This window comes from Mesitornis unicolor, unplaced genomic scaffold, assembly GCF_000695765.1.
Source record: "Mesitornis unicolor isolate BGI_N332 unplaced genomic scaffold, ASM69576v1 scaffold14541, whole genome shotgun sequence".
Taxonomy (NCBI): domain Eukaryota; kingdom Metazoa; phylum Chordata; class Aves; order Mesitornithiformes; family Mesitornithidae; genus Mesitornis; species Mesitornis unicolor.
The window spans coordinates 6,403-26,076 of NW_010161784.1; the positions used below are offsets into that span (position 1 = coordinate 6,403).

The window sequence follows — 19,674 nt, forward strand, 5'->3', positions numbered from 1 at the left end:
CAGAGTGTCCTGAGATGCTTGAAACTCATCACAGACATTGCATTAAAAAGAAAAAAAAAGGCTACTTGAGGCTGACAAAGAGCCAATTTCTTGCCCAAATGGCAAACAAAGATTCAGAGCCAAGGCTTTTTGGTCACTAGAAGATACTGCAATGTGAGTGGCAGAAACATCCTCACACTGGGCAGAAAGGGAGAGTTCCCAGCCACGTTTTATGAGCGTGATGCTGTGCTTCAGCCTGGCTTGGGGGCATCTGCTGCACTGAACCCTAACGCTGCTGTCGGCTGTGTGCGAGAGAGGGGAAAGGATGGATCTCTTTGGGCTGCTGACCACTTGCTTTTAGGGTACTCCCCATCCCGCCTTGTTTGTTGTAATGCTCTATTTATATTTTAATATTTTAAAACGATGCGATGGCATCTTTAATCCACGTGGAAATCGCAGGGGATTTGAGGATGCCTGGCACTGACGATGGTTCCAGTCCTTTGCTCCAGAGATGTGCATGAGAAGTAGGAGTACGATTTTTAATCTAAGAAGGAAATCATCTGTTTGGCAGCATGGAGATGTGCAGAGAGGTTCCCCGGTGATCTGAATGATTGCGAGCTGCTGTGGATCAAGCAAATTCCCAGGTTGAGAAGCTGCATGCAGAGGGTAAAAAGCTGTGCTAAAATACAGCGTTGCTTGATTGCAATCTTTCCAAGTGTTGTGACCTCTCTGTGAGGCACAGAAGCCTCACATCTCAGCAGAGACCAGTTGCTTTACGCCAGATACTGTGTGCACGAGCAAGGATCTGGGAGCTGCAGCCGTGACTTTATTTTTACATTTTTAAAAAGGGAAGGCGTTGAACTGGAAGTCTGTCTTATCTTGATTGAAGGTATAATAAACACTGGGATAAGATAACTACCCTTGAAACTGCTGCCAGGGGGACTTTTACTTCTGCATCATAAAATTTCTATTTTTTCTCTCTTTTATAACAAACCAGTCTCATTCTGCCAAGGTCCTTCCAGAGACTCGGGGGTTTCCAGGATAGCTAAATTCCAAGTAAGAGTCAGGTTTATTTTCACTAGAAGTTAGAAAAAGTCAAGTATTTGAAAACGAATTGCTGTGAACCTCTGGAAACCAATTGTCACAGCCAGCTAGGTAACACTGAGATAAACTGAGGAAGAATCTTCCTGTGCTGGGTGAAGTGAGTTAAAGAAATAGTTCCTGAGTTATGACAGCCTCTTAAAAAAAGAACTGTGAGGTCTAATTCCACATACTCAGCTTTTCTCTTGCTACATCTAAGCAGACCTTTTCCTGGAGGTTAGGATGGTGAAGGGAGAGCCTAAATAAAAACTCCTAGCTAGGATATAGGTCTTGAATAACTGAATGTCCAGGACCAGATGGAGCCCACCACCAAAGTTAAAGCAGTTCTTATGCCTTTGGTCCCATCACTAGAGGAGATATATATATAAAATAATATATGATATGATATGATACGATACGATATTATATTTATTATATATAATTGTGTTTCCTTCCAGGATTAGAGGTCAGTGTATAACCTTTATGCTATGGAGACTTGTGAATGAGGAGAGGGGACCACAGCAAGGCTCTGGTCTATGCACCGGAGCCGAGAGCATCCAGAATTGCTGCCGTTCCCTCCAGCAGTGGGTGTGGGGAGCGGGTGGGTGGCCCGGCCACAGCTGCAGGGTTTCCCTTTGAAGCGCTGGAGAGCCGCAGCGTGGTGAAGGCCAGGACATAGCGCAGCCTCCTCCCCTGTGTCTGCCCACGCCGCGTTCCTGGGAGCGCCCTGAGGATGCCTCGTCCAAGGCATCACCGCTTGGCAGAGCAAAGCAGAGCCCCTCTGGGGGCCAGGAACAGCAGAACCCTTCACGAAACCCACGTGTCCTTTCTGGAGCTCCCCTCCATGTGCAGTCTGTGTGAGGAGGCTTTCCTAGGGCTGGACTTGGTGCTCGGAGGGGCTCCTGCCCAAAACCAGCCTAGCACAGCTTCATCAGCCTTGTTTTGGTTTTTATGGCTTCCTCTGAGCGAAGGTTTGCCGTTGGGAAGGGGCTTGTCGAGAACAGTGACAGGCCATTGCTGAGGATGAGCTTAGTGACGTGGCCATCACTGCCCCATATGAGTGGAACTGGCCGACTTTGTGTAATTTGGGCAGTGGAAGCTGGCACTGAAAAAAGCGCACCTTGCAGCATTAGAGGTGCTTACCCAGGCAGCCCCTGTGTGTGTTTGCTCTCTCCATCCCTCTGCAACAGAGCTGGGGCTGTGCTGTGCATGAGCCTTGGCTGAGGCTCCCCAAGAAGCACTGACCAGGAGCCCTCAGGGGTTCTTTGAGCAATTAATGAGCAATTCACGCAAATAATGAGCAATTCAAGTGAATAATGAGCAATTCAAGTGATGAGTGAGAGGACATGAACCAACACCGTGCAAGAGGATGGGTTCCCTGGCAGTTTTTGGCTGAGGTCTTCCTGCAGATGAGGTGGGGTGGCAGTGAGGAGCAGAGCTTGCAATTAAAACTTCTGAGGTTTCCTCAGGAGTGAAGGCAATAAGCCTGCAATGTTTCTCCCGCTGCTGTTGCATTCCCTTGGTGTCGGTGCCGGAGCAGCTCCTCTGTGATTTACTGGAACGAAATGAGGAGGAGAAGGGGGACCCTGCTGGGAGCTGAGCCTTGTTGGCAACAAAGCTTCGGCTGTGGGGGCTTTAACCAGCAGTTTAGTCTACAGCTGTACAGAAATAACACCCAGCTCTCGCTTGGCTCTGAGATCCAGCGGTGGAAAGCAAGCCTGTCTGCAGGGAGGAGGACAGCGTGACCTGCCTGGTGGAGAGGGATGGGCAGTGTGCTTCTCTGCAGTCAGATCGCTCACATTTTTCTTCCAAACCCCTGCTTAGTGTCATCTCTGGGAACACAATGGGAACCTTGGCGATGGTGTTTTAGTGGCCGCTGTAGTTCAGTCACTGGTCAAGTTCTCTACCAAATTAAACTTCTCACGGGGCTGAGAAGCAGTTGGGTTGTAAAAGAACCCAGGAGCCCTCCCATGGTCACTGCCAGGTGGCTGTGGACTTCTCCCTGTGCTCCTCAGGCTGCCTTTGTAGCTGGTGGCCTGTGGCAGGGTACTTGTGTTCTCCAGAGCTGGACTTTTTTTTGGGTAACAACAAGAGGTTGTTCTTTGCTGAAGACTTTACCCTGAGCATCACCTTCCCTTTTCTCCCCAGCTCCTGAATGCATTAGCACGATCTTAAACTTTGCTCAGTTTTACTGCTCAGCCCAGGCACAGTTTGGAGTTTGCTGCTTTCCAGCCCCCAGGAAGGCTGTGTAGGAGCTCCTCTCCAGCAGCACAGCTTTGCTGAACAGGTTAACTCTCCCCTCGGCCATGGGACGTGGCCTTCCTCTCTGGTGGCACCTCTGTGGCTCTGAGTCACCCTCCTATGTGCAAGTTCAAATGTCCATGGTCCCCTGGGTTGGCTGGGGGCCCAAGTACAAGAAGAGAGTCACTTTGCCCTCGCAAATCAAGTTGTGAGTTAATTATCAGTTTGCTTGGACACAGTGCGTCCTTGGGCGTTGGGAAGATAATCTTGCGATCTGGACTGGGGTCAGAGTTGTTGAGAGCTTTGGCAGAGCAGTGGGAGGGAGGAAAGGAGGGAGGGAGTGATGGGTGGCTCCCCAGGGGAAGGACAGGGGCCATGGGGCTGGCTGGGGACTGGAGGGCTGGGTGTCCATCCTTGTGCTACCACAGGTACGGCCATGGGCAAGGCACAAATCACTTAAACTCTGCCTTGGCAACTGGAAAAGAGTAATTCAAGGAGATGGAAGTTAAACTGGGGAAGAGAGTGGGGCGGATTGGGAAGTCAGAGGCCCAAAAAGAGGTGGATAGTAAACAGGAACATTCATAATTTGTGTTGTCATGACCTAGTGTGGGGATGCTCACAGAAGTGCCATGCTGCCGTCCTGCTCTGCGGTTTGTAGGCACAGCAGCAGGTCTGGGGCGTCGTGTCGCCTTGTGGGAAGGAGGGAGAATGCCCCAGATCTGTGGGGTGGCTGAAGAGTGGGGGCTTCCCCCAGTAACACCCCATGGCACCCACGTAAGGGCTTTGTAAGGGCTGGCCATGAGTCCACAAGTTGAGTGTTGCTGGGGCAGTAGTAGGAGCCAGGTTGGGCTCCTGGCTGGGACGTGGGGCTGCTCCAGTGGTGCTGGTGTAGGGAGAGCAGAAATCACTTCTGATGGACCGGCATGGATGCAACGGGAAGGGAAAAGCTTGGTGGGACAGTGAGAGACCTTGGGATGCAAAAGGATCTCGCAGTCTTGTGGTGCAAAAGCTCTCTCTAAAGAGTTGTTGGGCTGCCTTGTGCACCTAGGACTAAATGTGTAGTTGAAGATCCATGCTCTGAATGGCCCTCGTTGCTCTTCTGTGGCACTGTGCGACTGCTGGTGTTAATTTGGGTCTCCTTGCTTGCAGTGCCTCTGACCATCATGGGGGATGCCAACGTGGAAGCAAGCAACGCCGCTCCCGACAGCGCTGCGCAGCAAGACTCTCTCTTCAGCCTTACCTCGACGAGCATGATGGACGTCTTCCTCATCTCGCTCATCGTCGGGCTCTTCACTTACTGGTTCTTCTTCCGCAAGAAAAAGGAGGAAGTCCCAGACCTCCCCAAAATACAGTCAGTGTAAGTAACAACTCTCGGGCAGCATGGGCCGAGTGTGGCTTTGTGTTGCTTATGGTGGGTCCTTGGAGACTCTGCAGGAGGCTCGGCTGGGTTATAGGAGGTCCCCAGGTGAGGGGACTTGGTCCCAAAATGCCTTTCTCTCCCCTCACGTTTCTTCTGAGCTGCGTGTTCACCTCGCGATGCAGAAATCCCCGCGGAGGAGCCCGGCTGCAGTTCTGCCTTACCCCACCGTGTGGCCCAAATCGGGAATTTGCCTTTCCCGAGCAAGGCGAGGAAAGGCAGGGCAGAAAAGCCTCTGGCTGGGCTTCAAAACTCTTCAGGATTGTTTTGGCTATTCTCTGCATTTTCTGATAAAAGTCATGTTTAGGTAAATCTGGGGAAAGGTGGACTTGCTCTTAAGCAGGCTTCCTATCTGAAATCTTATCTACCCTTAGCTCTGAAGAGAAAGAATAGTCTTGGGTGGCTGGGAGATGGTTCCTGGACATGAGCTGCTTGGCAGCTCTTGTGAAACTTGCTCTGCTTTGATGCCAGGTTACTGCAGCAGTAGGAGATGAGATCTGGGGAAGGAGAGGTCCTTGTCTCACCCTCTCTTCTGCAAAAGGCTGAGGGCCGTGTAGGTGGTGGTCTGGATGTGTGTAGTTCCTTGTCTCAGTCACGTACCAAACCACATCAGTTTTCTGCTGCACTTATCAGCTCGTTCCCTCTGGAGCATTTTTAAGAGCACTGAACAGAGGTTTGAAACCCACCGCAGGAGGGACAGTAGGTCTGTGGTGAAGTCCCTGTGTAAGGGAAGAGCAGCCCACAGGTCAGAGCAAACTGAGCAGGCTGCACTGGTGTCCTGGGAAGATGCAAAGTGTATTTTCTGGCTGGGACAAATGTCTGGTAGCAGCCCCTGGCTCTGTGCCTGCTCAGCCTTACCTTGGGGGTTTGTTTTGTTGCATCAGTTGGATGTGTTCCCTCTCGTGTCTGCAAGACAGGGCTGTGTGGCAACACACAGCATCCTCCGGGACGGAGACAGCCACTTCCCACAGCTTTTGCGGTGTTATTTTGTGGGACGTTTATAACCGAGAGGGAAACGAGTGGGGAAAACAAGCCTGCTCAGACTCGGGTTTCCTTCCCTCCTGCCATCCTTGGGTCTGGGGTGGAGTTTCCTTTCTGAAGAACAAAGACATCGGCAAGATACAGGATCACGCTGCCAGCCGCTGCCTGTGGCTGGCTGGATGTAGCAAACTGGTCCACGGCAGGCAGGGAAGCTGTCCCGGCCCCGTGAAGGCAGCGAGCCCTTGGCAGGGCCGTCTCCAGCTGAAGTGGAGAGCCTTGACCTGAAGAGGTGCTGCTTTTCTTCAGCACATTCTCTGAAGTTTCAGGGGTCGACCTGCCAAACTGTCCTGCACTGCTCTATCTGATGGTGTTGGGTCACAGTTTCTATGGTGTTGCTGTGGCCCCCAGCTTCAGCCTCGAAAGACTGGAGGATGGAAGAACAGTAATTCAGATGTCACGCTGGCTGCTTTAATGGGTTTGCTGCAAGCTGGGAGAGGGCAAGCAGAGTCTCAGACCTGAACACAGTGTCCAGCTCCTTGGTACCCTCCTGGGGTTTTTGGGAGCACCCCTTGACCAAGCTGCATCAGCTCAGCGGGGTCTGCAAAGGAAATGCCGCTGCTACAGCTGCTCTTGGTTGTGGAAGAGCAGATGCGCGGTCAAAATACGCTGTTCTGGATGGCGCCTGGGCTGGGTTCGCTCTGTGGGGCCTGAAAATGGTCATGAACTTGCCCCGACGACGCAGCTCTGGGTTCAGCCGCAGCTCAGGCCCTGGTTGATTCCCAAGGCAGAGCCAAGCGGAGCCGTGTTCCTGCCCAAAGCCCCCGGAAAAGGGGCAGGGTCCAGCATACGCAGAGGTTTCCCACGTACGAGACGTCCTGTACCCGCACTGTGCAACTCCCGTGTGCGTGGGACAAGCCAGGATGCCTCCATCTGAGGATCCCTTGCGTTTTGACCATTTTCAGGCTTAATTGAAACCACCAGAGCAGCCTTTGCCTGCTCTGCAGATGTCATTAGGGAGAACGGCTCTCAATCGCCACGCAGCCGTGGCCACCGCGTTTCCTCACAGGGACATTGCTGGGGACCGCACTCATTTATTGTTGTTCTTCGTCTGCGCCTCCTCTGCGTGTTTCTCAATCCCAGATTTCTTTCCTTTCTCGCGTGCCCGCTCTGGATCTGTGCAGACTGTCGCCCTGGGGAGACACTGGTGACACAGCCATTGGTATGCTGGGTGTCACCCCCTCCCTTCTCCCCCCCGCCCCAGTCTTTAACATTGTTTGGGGCAGAAATTGGCTTATCTCTATTCTGCAGCTATGGAGAAACCCATTCCCTGGTGCTTGTAAGGCTTCCTGTGGCAGGAATTGCTGCAGCTCCTCAGCCTGATTAGCTCTCTTTGCTGCCTGCGTGTGTGTGTGAGAGAGAGACCATCCCTAATTTAATTTAATAGGATCCTGAAGAGAACAAACTCCTTTGAGCTGCCTCCGTAATGGCACTGCCATAGTTACCCGCAGCGTTGCTCACGCGGTGTCTGGAATCGTTTCATTCAGCTACAGCGTCGACTTGTTTTTGTTTAAAAAAAAAAAGAAAAGGAATATATATGAAAGCAGCTGTGGTGTAAACAGTTTCCAAGGTAACGAGGCCGGGGGAGGGTTTTGTGTCCCGTCCCCCTGCTCCATGCCGGTGGGAGCGGGCCCGTGCTGCGGAGGATCCTGGGAGGTTTCATTCTCCACTCCTAATTCCTTTCTGCCACTGCTGCCAGATGTTGCAGCTCCCCAGGATCCACTCGGTAACTTCCGAAGCTGCGCCGCGAGGATCCGAGCGGACAGGACCGCTCCTGCCATGACCCATGCTGGGACCTTTTGTGCCGCCTCTCTTCTCCTCCACAAAAGGCTGGCGCTCGGCTTTAACACCCGGAATGGAGAGGCCTGCGTGCGTCGTGCTCCCGAGCTAAGTTAGATCCCGTTCCCCCACAGCTCCCCGTGCCCTGCTCCTCTTTGTCTGCCTCTTCCCTGCCCCGGCCATGGGCTGCGTGTACTCGGCCCCACGAGAAGAGGCGGCCGCAGCGAGGTGAGTTAATCTGCCCTATCTGTGATTCGGAGGGTTCCCCTGCTGCCCCAAAGCTGGGTGGAGCGGGGTGCGAGGAGGAGGAGGAGGAGGAAGGGGAGGCGGCTGCTCCAGTGGAGACCCTGCTGTCAGTGCTCGGTTTCTCTGCAGCACCCAGGCTGTTTTCTCACTTCTGGACGTACGAGTGCTCTCGGGGGAAGGCCACAGCCATGGGAGCTTTCTGAAGGAGAGGTGTTTGGCCGAGATGGAGACTTTGATGTTGTTGCTGAGCTGTTGGGAACTTCCTCCCCGCTCTTTTCTTTTTCCCGAAATCAAAGTGACCGAGTGCCCCGGGAGTCGCTCGCGCTGTGGGTTTTCAATCCATACAAGCTCAAGGCTCACTCCAGCGATGGAGTTAAGCCCCTTTCCTCCACCCGTCGCTGCTTCGGACTCTCAGTTGCTACCCTGCGCTACCTAAGCTGTAAGAGCGATGGTTGCTGACAACGTGCCCTGTTCCTGGCTGGCTGGGGAAAACGAGTGTTGTTTCTGTCTTTGGCGTCTGTGTCCTTTTGCAGCTCAGCTTTTCAAGCCACCCTGATGAAGCAATTTGAGGGAGTTGTGTAGCCTTTTCTCAAAAGCCAGGCTCATTATTTCTTCTGTGCCCGAGCCACAGACCGCTCTCCACAGCGCTTCAGTGCAGGGTTGCCTCCTTTGAAAATGGACGAGCTCCATGTGCTGCACCCTTTTCCCTTCCAAAGGGAGCTTGCTGAAAGGATCTAAAACCCTTTTTTTTTTCCGCCTCTTTTAAAAGCGTTTTGTTTAGCAGTTGACCCAACAGCTATTTTAATTGGGTCTCATTTGCAGAGGGCAGGAAACCAAAGAGGTTCACCATGGAGCCAAAAGTGAAGTCTTGTGAGCAGGCGGGGGCAGCTCTCCGAGCCCCTGCTCAAGCTGTAGGAGGGTTTTGGGGCTGCTCTCTTATGATGCTCACGGTGTCCCTGTCTCAGGGGACAAATGACAACACAGGGACACTGTTAACTGCTGCGAGAGCAAAGTGGGGGTGCGAAGCAGCTCTCTCGGGGCGCTCAGCTGCTTTGGGGAGCTTTTCTGGGTAAGGTTTGCTCATCTTCCATGTGTGCTGTGTGAGACTGTGTTGGTGCTTGGAGCTGTCAGGCCCGGTTATGGAGCTCCTTGATAGCTTTGGGTAGAAAAGGGTGCTTTAAGGCACACTTTGAACACCCCCCCCCACTCTGCCACTCCATGTGTGCGCTCTGCAAATGTCTCAGCACATCCGCAGGGTTTCCCCTTTCTGGGCTGCACAGCTTAGGAAACTGTTAGCGAGCTCTGCGCATTCTCACATGGGCTGGAGCCAAAAGCATTTGTTTCTTGCCTGGAGGCTTCTCTCTTCCCACAGGAGACCCAGCCTTGCATTCTTCCATTGTGAAAAAGAAATGGGAACGGGTCCCATGTCCCTCCTCCCTGCTAGGGACAACGAGTGAGCTCCTGGCACTGTCCTCTTGCCTTGAAAAGACCCCAGTGCCTGATGTGACCATAGCTGGAGCCACCTCTGCTTTGGGGGGCTCCCAGGGCCCCCTGGCCTGGGTTGCTTTCACCTCATGACACTGAAAACCCATGGGTGTCCTTAGGAGAGCAAAGCTCTTCTGGCTTCCCAGCTAATGGGGCAGCCATAGCAGGGTGAGTCTCTGCCTGGATGTTTCTGATGCCGCTGTGGTTTATCCCACTTCCGAGCTGGAGGAAGCCGCCTCCATGCAATAGCACAAATGTTCTCTGTGCTGGATCTGCGCTCGGGATGGAAGTCCCAGCGTGGGAAGGAGCCCTGCGGGACCTTGGTGCCCATGGACCCTTGCCAGGGGCTCTGTGGGTCTGCTCTGTGTGCCTGTCTGCTCCGCAGGGCTCTCCAGCACTGGCACTTGTGTCTGGTGGACTGATTTGAGGTAGAAAAGTTGGGTTTTGGCCCTGCCTGACTTCAAGCCTGGGGAATCTCCCCCAGCGGGGCATGGCTCAGGACTCATGCCCTGCCTGTGCTGTGGTGGGAGCAGGGAGCTCTCCGTTCCCTTTGTTCCACTGCCGCTTGGCCCTTGAGATTTACCTGGAGACTCACTCCTGTGTAGTATCTCTACAAGACCCTGTAACCCACTGAGCTGTGAAACCTCTGGAGCAGTGGATAAAGTTTTCCTGACGCTCAAGGCGGGGACCAGGAGGATTTACTGATGAAGGTGCAGGGCATCAGCTATTCCCTATGCTCCCCGAGTCCCTGCTCCCTGGCTGTGTGCAGAGGAGAAGCCTTGCAGCTGAGCAATGGGCATCCCTGGGACGGGGTAAATCAGAGCGGTTGATGGGGACTCTCTTTTTGGGAAGAATTCCTGAGATCCAGTATGGTTTGGGGGGCTGCTTTTTTTCCCCACTTGCTTATTCCTGACCTGAAAGAACGAACATGCCCATCTGAAAAGAGATTCCTCCTGTCTTTCAGCGCAGCTCCGGTGAGGGACAGCAGCTTCATTGAGAAGATGAAGAAGACGGTAAGCTGCTCGCTCTGAACGTGCGGGGTGCTGGGGAGGTGGGGGGGCTCGTGTCCTTCCCAGTTCCCTATGGATGCTGTCAGCGGAAGGGAAGCAGGCAGGAATAGGTCTCGGTCTATGCCTAAGAGTTGGTCTTAGGGGAAAAAATTAGAGAAAATTTGATGAAAACAATGTGTAATACGAGATCAAAGTCAGGAGGGAAATAGCAGCGACTTGAAATCAGTCACTGACTGGCAGTTGTTGATCTGTGTGGTTGGTTCCCAGACTGGCTCACTCTGCAATGGGAATTGTACACGGGATGGGCAGCTTTTGGCTGTGTGCTGGACTGAACACGAGAGGAAGCAGAGGAGGCAGCAAGAGGGCCCCTCAGTTCAAGAAGGACAGGAACTGCTGGAGAGAGTCCAGCGTAGGGCTACAAAGATGATCAAGGGAGTGGAGCATCTCCCTTCTGAGGAGCAGCTGAGGGAGCTGGGTCTCTTTAGTTTGCAGAAGAGGAGACTGAGGGGAGACCTCATTCATGTTTAAAAATATTTGAAGGGTGAGTGTCATGAGGATGGAGCCAGGCTCTTCTCGGTGACAAACAATGACAGGACAAGGGGTAACGGACACAAACTGGAACACAGGAGGTTCCACTTCAATTGGAGAAGAAACTTCTTCTCAGTGAGGGTGACAGAGCCCTGGCCCAGGCTGCCCAGAGAGGTTGTGGAGTCTCCTTCTCTGCAGACATTCAAAACCCGCCTGGACGCCTTCCTGTGTAACCTCATCTGGGTGTTCCTGCTCCGGCAGGGGGATTGGACTGGATGAGCTTTGGAGGTCCCTTCCAATCCCTAACGTTCTGGGATTCTGTGATTCTGTGAAGAGCTGGATACGTTTTCCGTTTTGCTTCAAAGCCGCTGGCTTGAAGCAGAGCAGGAGCTCCGGTGCTTAGGCATTTTCCCAAAGCTTAGGCAACTCTGCTTCCTCATCCAGGGAGTTCCCTGTTTCCAGGAGTTGTGCTGCAGCCTTGAAGCTGAGAATAATCTCGAGGGTTTGTTTGCATGGGGTTTTAGTCTGACCTGAGTCACCCCTCAGAGACCGACAGGAGTCGTGTTCTTGTTAACAGTTGAGCCTTGAGTTTTCTGCTGCAGATCCAGCGTGGAGCCCCATACAAGTGCAGACTCCCAGTTGCCTTTAGGTTGCGATCCAGAGCTCCTGATCCCTGATGTTTCCTTTGTCCCTAACAAGATGTGCTTCCTCTGGGTGTTTGCCAAATGTGAGCAATTGCCATTTAACAGGGGTTTCTTTGTCTCTCCAGGGGCGGAACATAGTGGTTTTCTACGGTTCGCAGACAGGTACAGCGGAGGAGTTTGCCAATCGCCTCGCCAAAGATGCTCATCGCTACGGCCTGCGGGGCATGGCAGCGGATCCAGAGGAGTACGACTTGGTAACGTAGCCATGAACAGCCTCAGGATGGGGAACATCCTTTTAGTGTCCCTGAAAACCCCAAAAAGAGCCTGGCCAAGAGACAGTTGCCCTTTTAGTAGTGTCATTTAGGGGAGGAAAGGAACTCGGTTTGGCCTGAGAGATGCAGAGATGGGCTTGGTCCTTGCTGTTGTGCAGATCTGGGGTGAACTCTGAGACATGACTGAAAGAGGAAGGTGGCCTGGAGTGGTTTGGAGCTGAGAGTCATCCGTTGGCAGCATGAAACTTGCTGCTGTTCCTTCTGTGGTCAGCACTGGTCCCACACTTGCACAGAGGCGTTGGCACTGTGCTGTTCTGCAGAGTGAACCACGATCCTTAGCGCTTAAAACCTTGTATGGGTAATCCCATTGCTTTCCTGGTGGGACAGAAGTATTGACTTGCAGTCTGGTGAGGGTGATCAGCTTTATTTCCCTTGATGTTTTCAGTGGGTTTGGTCTTTTCGAACCCCTTTTGTAATCGGCTGTTTCTCATTACGTGGTGCTGTTCTGCACACCGGAGGTAGCTGCGCTGTAGGAACGGGCTTGCCCATAACCATGCGGTAGGGTCCTCGAGGGTTTGTTCTTTCCCTTGGTTGCAGTCGGACCTGAGTCGCCTCTCTGAGATCGACAAGTCCTTGGCTGTGTTCTGCATGGCCACGTACGGCGAGGGCGATCCCACAGACAACGCTCAGGACTTCTATGACTGGCTGCAGGAGGCGGACGCCAACTTGTCCGGTCTCCGATTCGCGGTGAGTGGCTCATTTCCCGTTTGTGCTGCATCTGGGTGGGAAAGTCAAAAGCCTTTCACTCTGCATGGCTTGGGTGAACGCACAACACGTCTGTGCCTTGTATGCTTGTGTTGGATGTGGTTCCTCTTGTCTTCCTCTCCAAACTTCCTGGACACTTGTGAACATGTTTTCTGGGGGCCTTAAATGTGGATGTGGGAGTGCTCTCACACCGTAAGTCACAAGGTTCACGGGTAATGTCTCGCCGCAAACAGCCCAGCAGGCATTAAATTCACGGTCTGTAAATGAATTACAGGCGCCTGCTGCTGTTCAGGAGCTAATTGAGCAGCCCTGGGCCAGATCTTCTCCTGCAAATTAAATCACTTGGAGGAGTGTGTAGTTCTTCCTGCGCTGAGATGAATAATTGGCTGAGGTACAGCTGCCTCACCTAAACCCCAGCCAGATTCCTCAGGCAGCATAATAATTGCAAATGAGGAGAAAATCCACTGCTGGAGTTAATGTTAAGCTGCTTTGTGTAAAGCAGTGAGCAAACATTTGCTGAGCGGTTTGTGGGAGGTGAGGGACAGCCGTTGGTCTCCAAGCAGTCTAGGCTCTTACTGGTCCCTGGAGGACCAGGTTCTTGCTGACCATACACTCCCCAGTGGCAATTCTTCTTCGTGGTCCCCAAATAGCTGAAATGGGAAGCTGGGAGAGGTCTTGCTGTCTCGTCTTCCATGCTTTTTCCTCAACATCCTTTGCTGAGTGCTGCTTACCAGAGGATGCTGGCCGGGTGGGAGAAATCCAGCCCCTGTTTCTCCACGCTTATCAGTGTTCCCTTCCAGGTCTTTGGACTGGGAAACAAGACTTACGAGCACTTCAATGCCATGGGCAAGTATGTGGACAAGAGACTGGAGGAACTCGGAGCCCAGCGCATCTTTGAGCTGGGGCTGGGAGATGACGATGGCAAGTGAGTAGCTTGGCTTGGAGGGCTGGTCGGAGCTGGCCAAAGCGTTGAGGAAGGGACCTTGCAGGAAGCTGGCTCTACTGAGACAGAAATAGACTCCACAGGGCTGGTTGTGGGGGCTGACGTGTCTCTGAGCATGTGTCTGTCTGCTCTCTCTCCCACGATCAGATCCCTGTACTCTTAGAGTATCCTAGGGAATCCTGTGTCTGGGATCAGCTTTAAATTACCATGGTTCTATGCCATACTTTGCTGCCTCCTGTGCCTTTGCCCTGCTGCAGCGCCGTTGCTAACCTGGCTTCTATGGATAAACTCACTCATCCCTGTGGAGGAGGCAAACTCTGTCTCCTTGTGAACTGTTTTATGATGGAAAGCAGCAATTTTCCAACTCGAACAATGGTTTCGGTTTGGGTTTTTTGGAGCTCTCTGTGCTTACCTGTGCACCCTGTGAGTAGCAGCTTAATCTGGGAAATCACATCAGCCTGTGGCTTTACCTCCAAGGGCTGCAAGATCTGATGAGAGGGATGTGCTGTGTGTGGGAGCCCAGAAAAACAAGCATTGCCATGGTGGAATCTGTCTTTTGGGAAGGTGACCTGATACCAGGAGTGGGCAAGGGGCAGCTGTGTTGGTTAGAGACCAAGCCAAGGGCAAATGCCTTTTCCCACAGTGAAGGGATGAAGTCTGCAGGGATCTCAGATGGCTCCTCTGGGAATGCCGTCAATGTTACGATGCCATTCAATGTTACTGAACGTTTCTTTTGCCCTGGCTAGCCTGGAAGAAGACTTCATCACCTGGAGAGAGCAGTTCTGGCCAGCAGTGTGCGAGCACTTTGGGGTGGAGGCTACAGGAGAAGAGTCCAGGTGGGTACGGGAGCGGGTTCGTTTGTGTGCCATGAGATTGGCATCCTCCGATGGGTGGCTGTGCCATCAGCCCTGAGCCACTGTCCCCGCTCCTGCGTGTCACCTCCCAGTGAAGCTGCTGTTTCCTCTTGGTTTGGGCTCTCTGCATGCTCTGCCTGATCCCTCATGTCTCGAGAGGGGCAAAGGGGTGAAAGTTGCATTTGAACTGCAGCAAATCCAGCACAGCACAGATGGTGGTTCCAGCTGTACCTTGTGATTCCCAGTTTGACCTTTTTCTTTCTCTCCCCCTGTTCCTCCTCTAGCATCCGTCAGTATGAGCTGGTGGTGCACACAGATGTGAACATGAACAAGGTCTACACGGGTGAGATGGGCCGTCTCAAGAGCTACGAGAACCAGAAGCCGTAAGTGTCAAACCACCCTGTATGCACACGGGTCATGGACACCGTGGTGCGGGCAGTGACATTTCTGCAAAGTGCCAGGTCTCTGCCCAAGAGAAACGGGCTCAGATCTTCACTGGGACTCTTTAGAGATTCCCCAGTTAATGAATCATTACTGTGTGAGGAGGTGGCTGTGTTCACATGTGCTGTTTGACTGGTACGTTTGTCCTGAGGTCACTCAGGGCCCTTCTTTGTCCAGGGTAGCCAATGCCTGATGGTTGCTTGCAGTTTAGCTTTGGGAGATCAACTGTATAAATTATTTCCGAACTGAAATTTCTCTTTGAGATGTGGCATTCCCTCCAATCCACTTTTGCATCACTTGTTCTTAATGGGACAGAAGCTGTTGACTGCTGGGCTGTGCTCAGAAGGAAAATGGTCGGTTTTCTCTGCCGCTGTGGGTAGCAGCACGATCATCGTTTGGTTTGTGGTGTGCTTTGAAAACAAGAGCCAGGACAGGCCCACGCTCAAATCATGGGAGACTGCTTGGGTACAGAAAGCACAGAGAGCCTGCAGGAGTAACCCAGAGGGTCCTTGTCTTTCCTTCCAGCCCGTTTGATGCCAAGAACCCCTTCCTGGCCCAGGTTACCGAGAACCGCAAGCTGAACGAGGGTGGAGAGCGGCACCTTATGCACCTGGAGCTGGATATCTCCAATTCCAAAATCAGGTATTTCCCACAGGAAGCCTGCTGCTCAGTTTTGGCAGGAGCAGTCTGCATAAGGAGCAAAGAACAAGGGAGTGGCACTGGCCTCATCCAGCACTTCAGAAGGGGACCTTGTTCTCATAATTACTTAACACTGCCCCTCTGGGCTTCTGTACCACATACCAGGTGCCCTGTGTCAGGTCTTTGTCCTGGCTCTTGCACTGTGCCTGGCCTTGCCAGCTTGCTGCTCTGCATCCCTCCAGCTGCACGGATTCCCTAGGAGTCCCTCAAAAAATGAGGGGGCAAATGAGCTATGAGAGAGGGAAGAGCTGGTGATGGCTCATGTCTGGGTTTGCCTGGTGTAGGAGTACGAGCGTAGGGGGAATAAAGCCCTGTTGTTAAAAACTCTCTGGCTGGCTTAAATTCCTCTGTGTGTGTGCTTGTGAGAAAGCCACGAATGCAGGTGGCTTAACAGAACAAAACACTGCAGAGGTTTTGAGCGGCTCTGCTGCTGGCCTCTCCTTGCTGAAAGCCTGGCCTTGTTCAAGGCTGTGGCAAAACAGTTGTCTTGGAGGTCCCTTGTGGAAGACCTGGATCTTAAACCCATGTGTTTCACCTGCTCTCGTGCCAGGTATGAGTCTGGGGACCATGTGGCGGTGTACCCAGCCAACGACTCCTCTCTGGTGAACCAGATTGGCGAGATCCTGGGCACAGATCTGGACACAGTCATGTCCCTGAACAACTTGGACGGTGAGTATGGATCACCCCTGAGCACCAGCAGCTCTCCTTCCCACCAGAGCAGGAGCCAGGTCACCTTCAGGTCCCGTAGGACACCTCCAGGCGTCCCATGGCTGCTCCGAATTGCCGTGCGGTTTTGGCAGCAGTGGCACGAAGCCTGCTTGCAGGGAGCCAGCTGAAGTGGGTCAGCTGGGAAACGTGCTTGGTGTACCCATTCGAAAATAAATTGCATAACAGCACGTTCCCAATTACAGAGCATCAGAGCATCCCTCTGCTGCGGCAGCCCCGAGCTCAGCAGAGGCTCTGGTGCCTGAGATGCTGCTATTCAGTCCCTGGAGAGGCACAGCCTTGGGGCCTGAGCTGGCAGTGGGGAGCGCTTGTGTGGCACAAAGAGCTTTTCCTGGGCAGTGCTCCCAGCACATGGCAGCTGCTGCCCCTCGTACTCACAAAGCAGTGCAGCTTGGCCTGAGGCATTGAGGTGCTGGCCCAGGAGCTGGTTCCTGGTTTCAGCAAGTGGCTGTAATGCACTGCTGGAGCTGGCAGACCCCTGTGTGGTGTCCCAGGTTCCTTGGCCTCTCGCTGTCATTCCTGTCCCTTATGGACCTCTATCAAACTGCTGGCTCCAGCCTCGGCTGCTGGTGCTTGCCTTTCCTAAGGGGACTCTGAGCACAACTGTCCCTAAGGAGCCTGAGGACATTTTTGAGGCAGATCTGAAGGAGGTGTGGGTGTGTAAGGCCAAATTCGCTGTGGAGAACGGCCTCATGCTTGGCCTGGGTGGTCCTGAAGCCCGTTCCCCTGCTCTGTCTCCAGCTCTCCCACACTGCCCGTAGCTGCTGGCGTGAAATCTCTGACACAGCAGCATGCGGTTGCTGATTTTTAATCTGTTTGGTTTTTTCCCTCTCTTCTCCAGAGGAATCCAACAAGAAGCATCCCTTCCCGTGCCCCACGTCGTACCGCACGGCCCTGACGTACTACCTGGACATCACCAACCCGCCCCGCACCAACGTCCTCTACGAGCTGGCCCAGTACGCCACCGACGCCGGCGAGCAGGAGCGCCTCCGCAAGATGGCATCGTCTGCTGTGGAGGGGAAGGTGGGAGCTGTGGCCTTCCCAGCAGAGCTGCTGGGTTGAACTGGGTGCTGGGGGCTCCCCAGAATGGGCAGATCCAGGTCTTTTAGACACAGAGGGAGGAGTGGGTGCTTGCCTGCTGCGCAGGGAGGTCGTCACACGTGTTTCCTCCTTACCTGCAGGCTCTCTACCTCAGCTGGGTGGTGGAGGCCCGGAGGAACATCCTGGCCATCCTGCAGGACATGCCCTCGCTGCGCCCCCCCATTGACCACCTGTGTGAGCTCCTGCCCCGCCTGCAGGCCCGCTACTACTCCATCGCCTCCTCCTCCAAGGTGAGTGTGCTCCTCACAGGGACCGAGGCTGCTGAGACCCCACTTCAGCAGCAGCGCCGTGCCACCGTCCCCCTCTCTGCTGGGAACCAGGCGTGGGGAACTTGTCCTGGTGACACTTTCTGTGAGGGGGCAGCTTTAGTTTTCTGTGTGCATGAGAAGAGGGGGTGATCCCACCCCTCACAGGGTCTGCAGGGGCTCCCATGCCGCGGTCAGCTGTGCCCTCGTTGCCACCACCTTTGCTCCTCTTCGCCCACAGGCCTTGCTTTCAGGGCTGGGGAGCAAGGTGACATTTTAAGGACTGGTGAAAATTCACTCTTTACTTTGTGCCTGAAGCCCTGAGGTTCTTGGCAATAACCAAGGGAAGCTCAGTGGTCCTGCAATGAGTCAGGTGCGAGACAGAAGCCCCATGTGGGACATGGAGGGAGGTCTGATCTGCCAGGGAAGGAAGAGCTGTCCCAGCATTAACCTTAGGTTAAACTTCTCCATCCCTAAGCGCAAGGGACTGAGCTGCTGGGGCCCCCTCTCTGCCTGGCGCTGACACCCCCGTCCCTGCAGGTTCACCCCAACGCCATCCACGTCTGCGCCGTGACGGTGGAGTATGAGACCAAGACGGGGCGCCTGAACAAGGGGGTGGCCACCCACTGGCTGAAGAACAAGGTGCCCAACGGGAATGGGAGCAGCTCCCTGGTGCCCATGTACGTCAGGAAGTCGCAGTTTCGCCTGCCTTTCAAACCCAGCACGCCCGTCATCATGATTGGACCAGGGACTGGCATAGCCCCCTTCATCGGCTTCATCCAGGAGCGGGCCTGGCTGAAGCAGCAAGGTGAGCGCCCGGGAGCACCCCCAGGGACAGGAGCCGCTCAGGACGGCGCTCGGCGGGGCCGGTCGGTGCCTCCAGGGTGCAGCTCGTGCTGCTCACATCGCTGCTGGGTCCAGGGCAAAGCAGAGGTGGTGGAGCGGGGTGGAGAGCAGCGAAGTGGTTTGACCCAGCATGAGGGAGAGGATGTTTGGGGGGCAGATGGACCTGAGCCAGCTCTGGCCTCCACCGCCGCGACTCTGGATAACCACAGCCGCGTTGCTTTGACTCATTTCTGAAGCATTTGGGTACTTCTGGGAACCGGCCTCGGGTTTCCCCGTACAAGCAGCGGTTGTGCAGCTGGGCAGGACAAGGGGAGGTGCAGGGGGACGAGGTGGGGGGTGGCTGACGGGCGCTGTGTGACTCTGCAGGCAAAGAGGTGGGCGAGACGGTGCTGTACTACGGCTGGCGCCCCCAGCGCGCTCGGGCTGCCGCCGCGAGCGCGAGGACTACCTGTACCGCGAGGAGCTGGCCCGCTTCCATCACCAGGGCGTCCTCACCCAGCTCAACGTCGCCTTCTCCAGGGACCAGGCTGAGAAGGTACTGCCCTTGCCCCCGCCTTTGCTCACACTGCCCTCCCTCACTCCCAGCTGTGGCCCCAAAAAGGCCACGAGGGCTGGAGACCCCCCCCAACCTGGAGCCCTCCCTGCTTGGGAAGGCAGCGTAGGAGCACCCAGCGCCTCGCTGTCTTTTGTGGAGCCACGAGCAGGGGTTTGGCTTCCCCTCCCTCACAGTGACCGGGGGCTCTCGGCTCACCCCTGCCTTGTTCCCCGCCAGGTTTATGTGCAGCACTTGCTGAAGAAGAACAAGGAAAACATCTGGAAGCTGATTAATGAGGGGAACGCTCATATCTACGTGTGTGGGTAAGCCCCCCCACAGCAGGGAAGGGACTTTGGGACAACACTCCTATTCTGGGGGGAAAAGGAACGTGACTCAGTTTACCCACTTGTGTATGGGGAGGGTTACACTGTCCTCGTTCTGGGGCAGGGCACGTGGCCAGGGAGAGGGGCTGGGGTGTTTGGACATGACCAGGGTTAGGGTTAGCGCCCCGCTCATGCTCCCCTGGTTTGCAGCGACGCTCGCAACATGGCCCGGGACGTGCAGAACACCTTCTACGAGATCGTGGCCGAGTTCGGGAGCATGAGCCAGCCCCAGGCCGTGGACTACGTCAAGAAACTGATGACGAAGGGCCGGTACTCCCTGGACGTGTGGAGCTAAGAGCGGGGCTGGGGGCTGGGGACAGAACGGGTCCCCGTGTGCGGGTCCCTGGGAGTGGGAAGCGCCCGCTCGCCCACCGCTGCTGTGGGTGCCAGCATCGCCCCCCACCCACAGCTACCCCA

At 54.4% G+C, this 19,674-nt stretch overlaps 1 protein-coding gene across 1 annotated transcript; it reads left to right on the forward strand.

The window, feature by feature from the left end:
- The first annotated feature begins 4,463 nt into the window (after positions 1-4,463).
- On the forward strand, positions 4,464-19,580 carry POR (P450 (cytochrome) oxidoreductase). The gene is given in 16 exon segments (XM_010193449.1): positions 4,464-4,657; positions 10,230-10,278; positions 11,573-11,701; positions 12,317-12,466; positions 13,285-13,409; positions 14,174-14,263; positions 14,566-14,664; positions 15,248-15,364; positions 15,972-16,090; positions 16,989-17,170; positions 17,329-17,478; positions 18,034-18,301; positions 18,706-18,737; positions 18,740-18,874; positions 19,112-19,197; positions 19,408-19,580. Coding segments are annotated over 16 exon segments (2,070 nt in total). The 3' UTR covers positions 19,553-19,580.
- Positions 19,581-19,674: the final 94 nt, after the last annotated feature.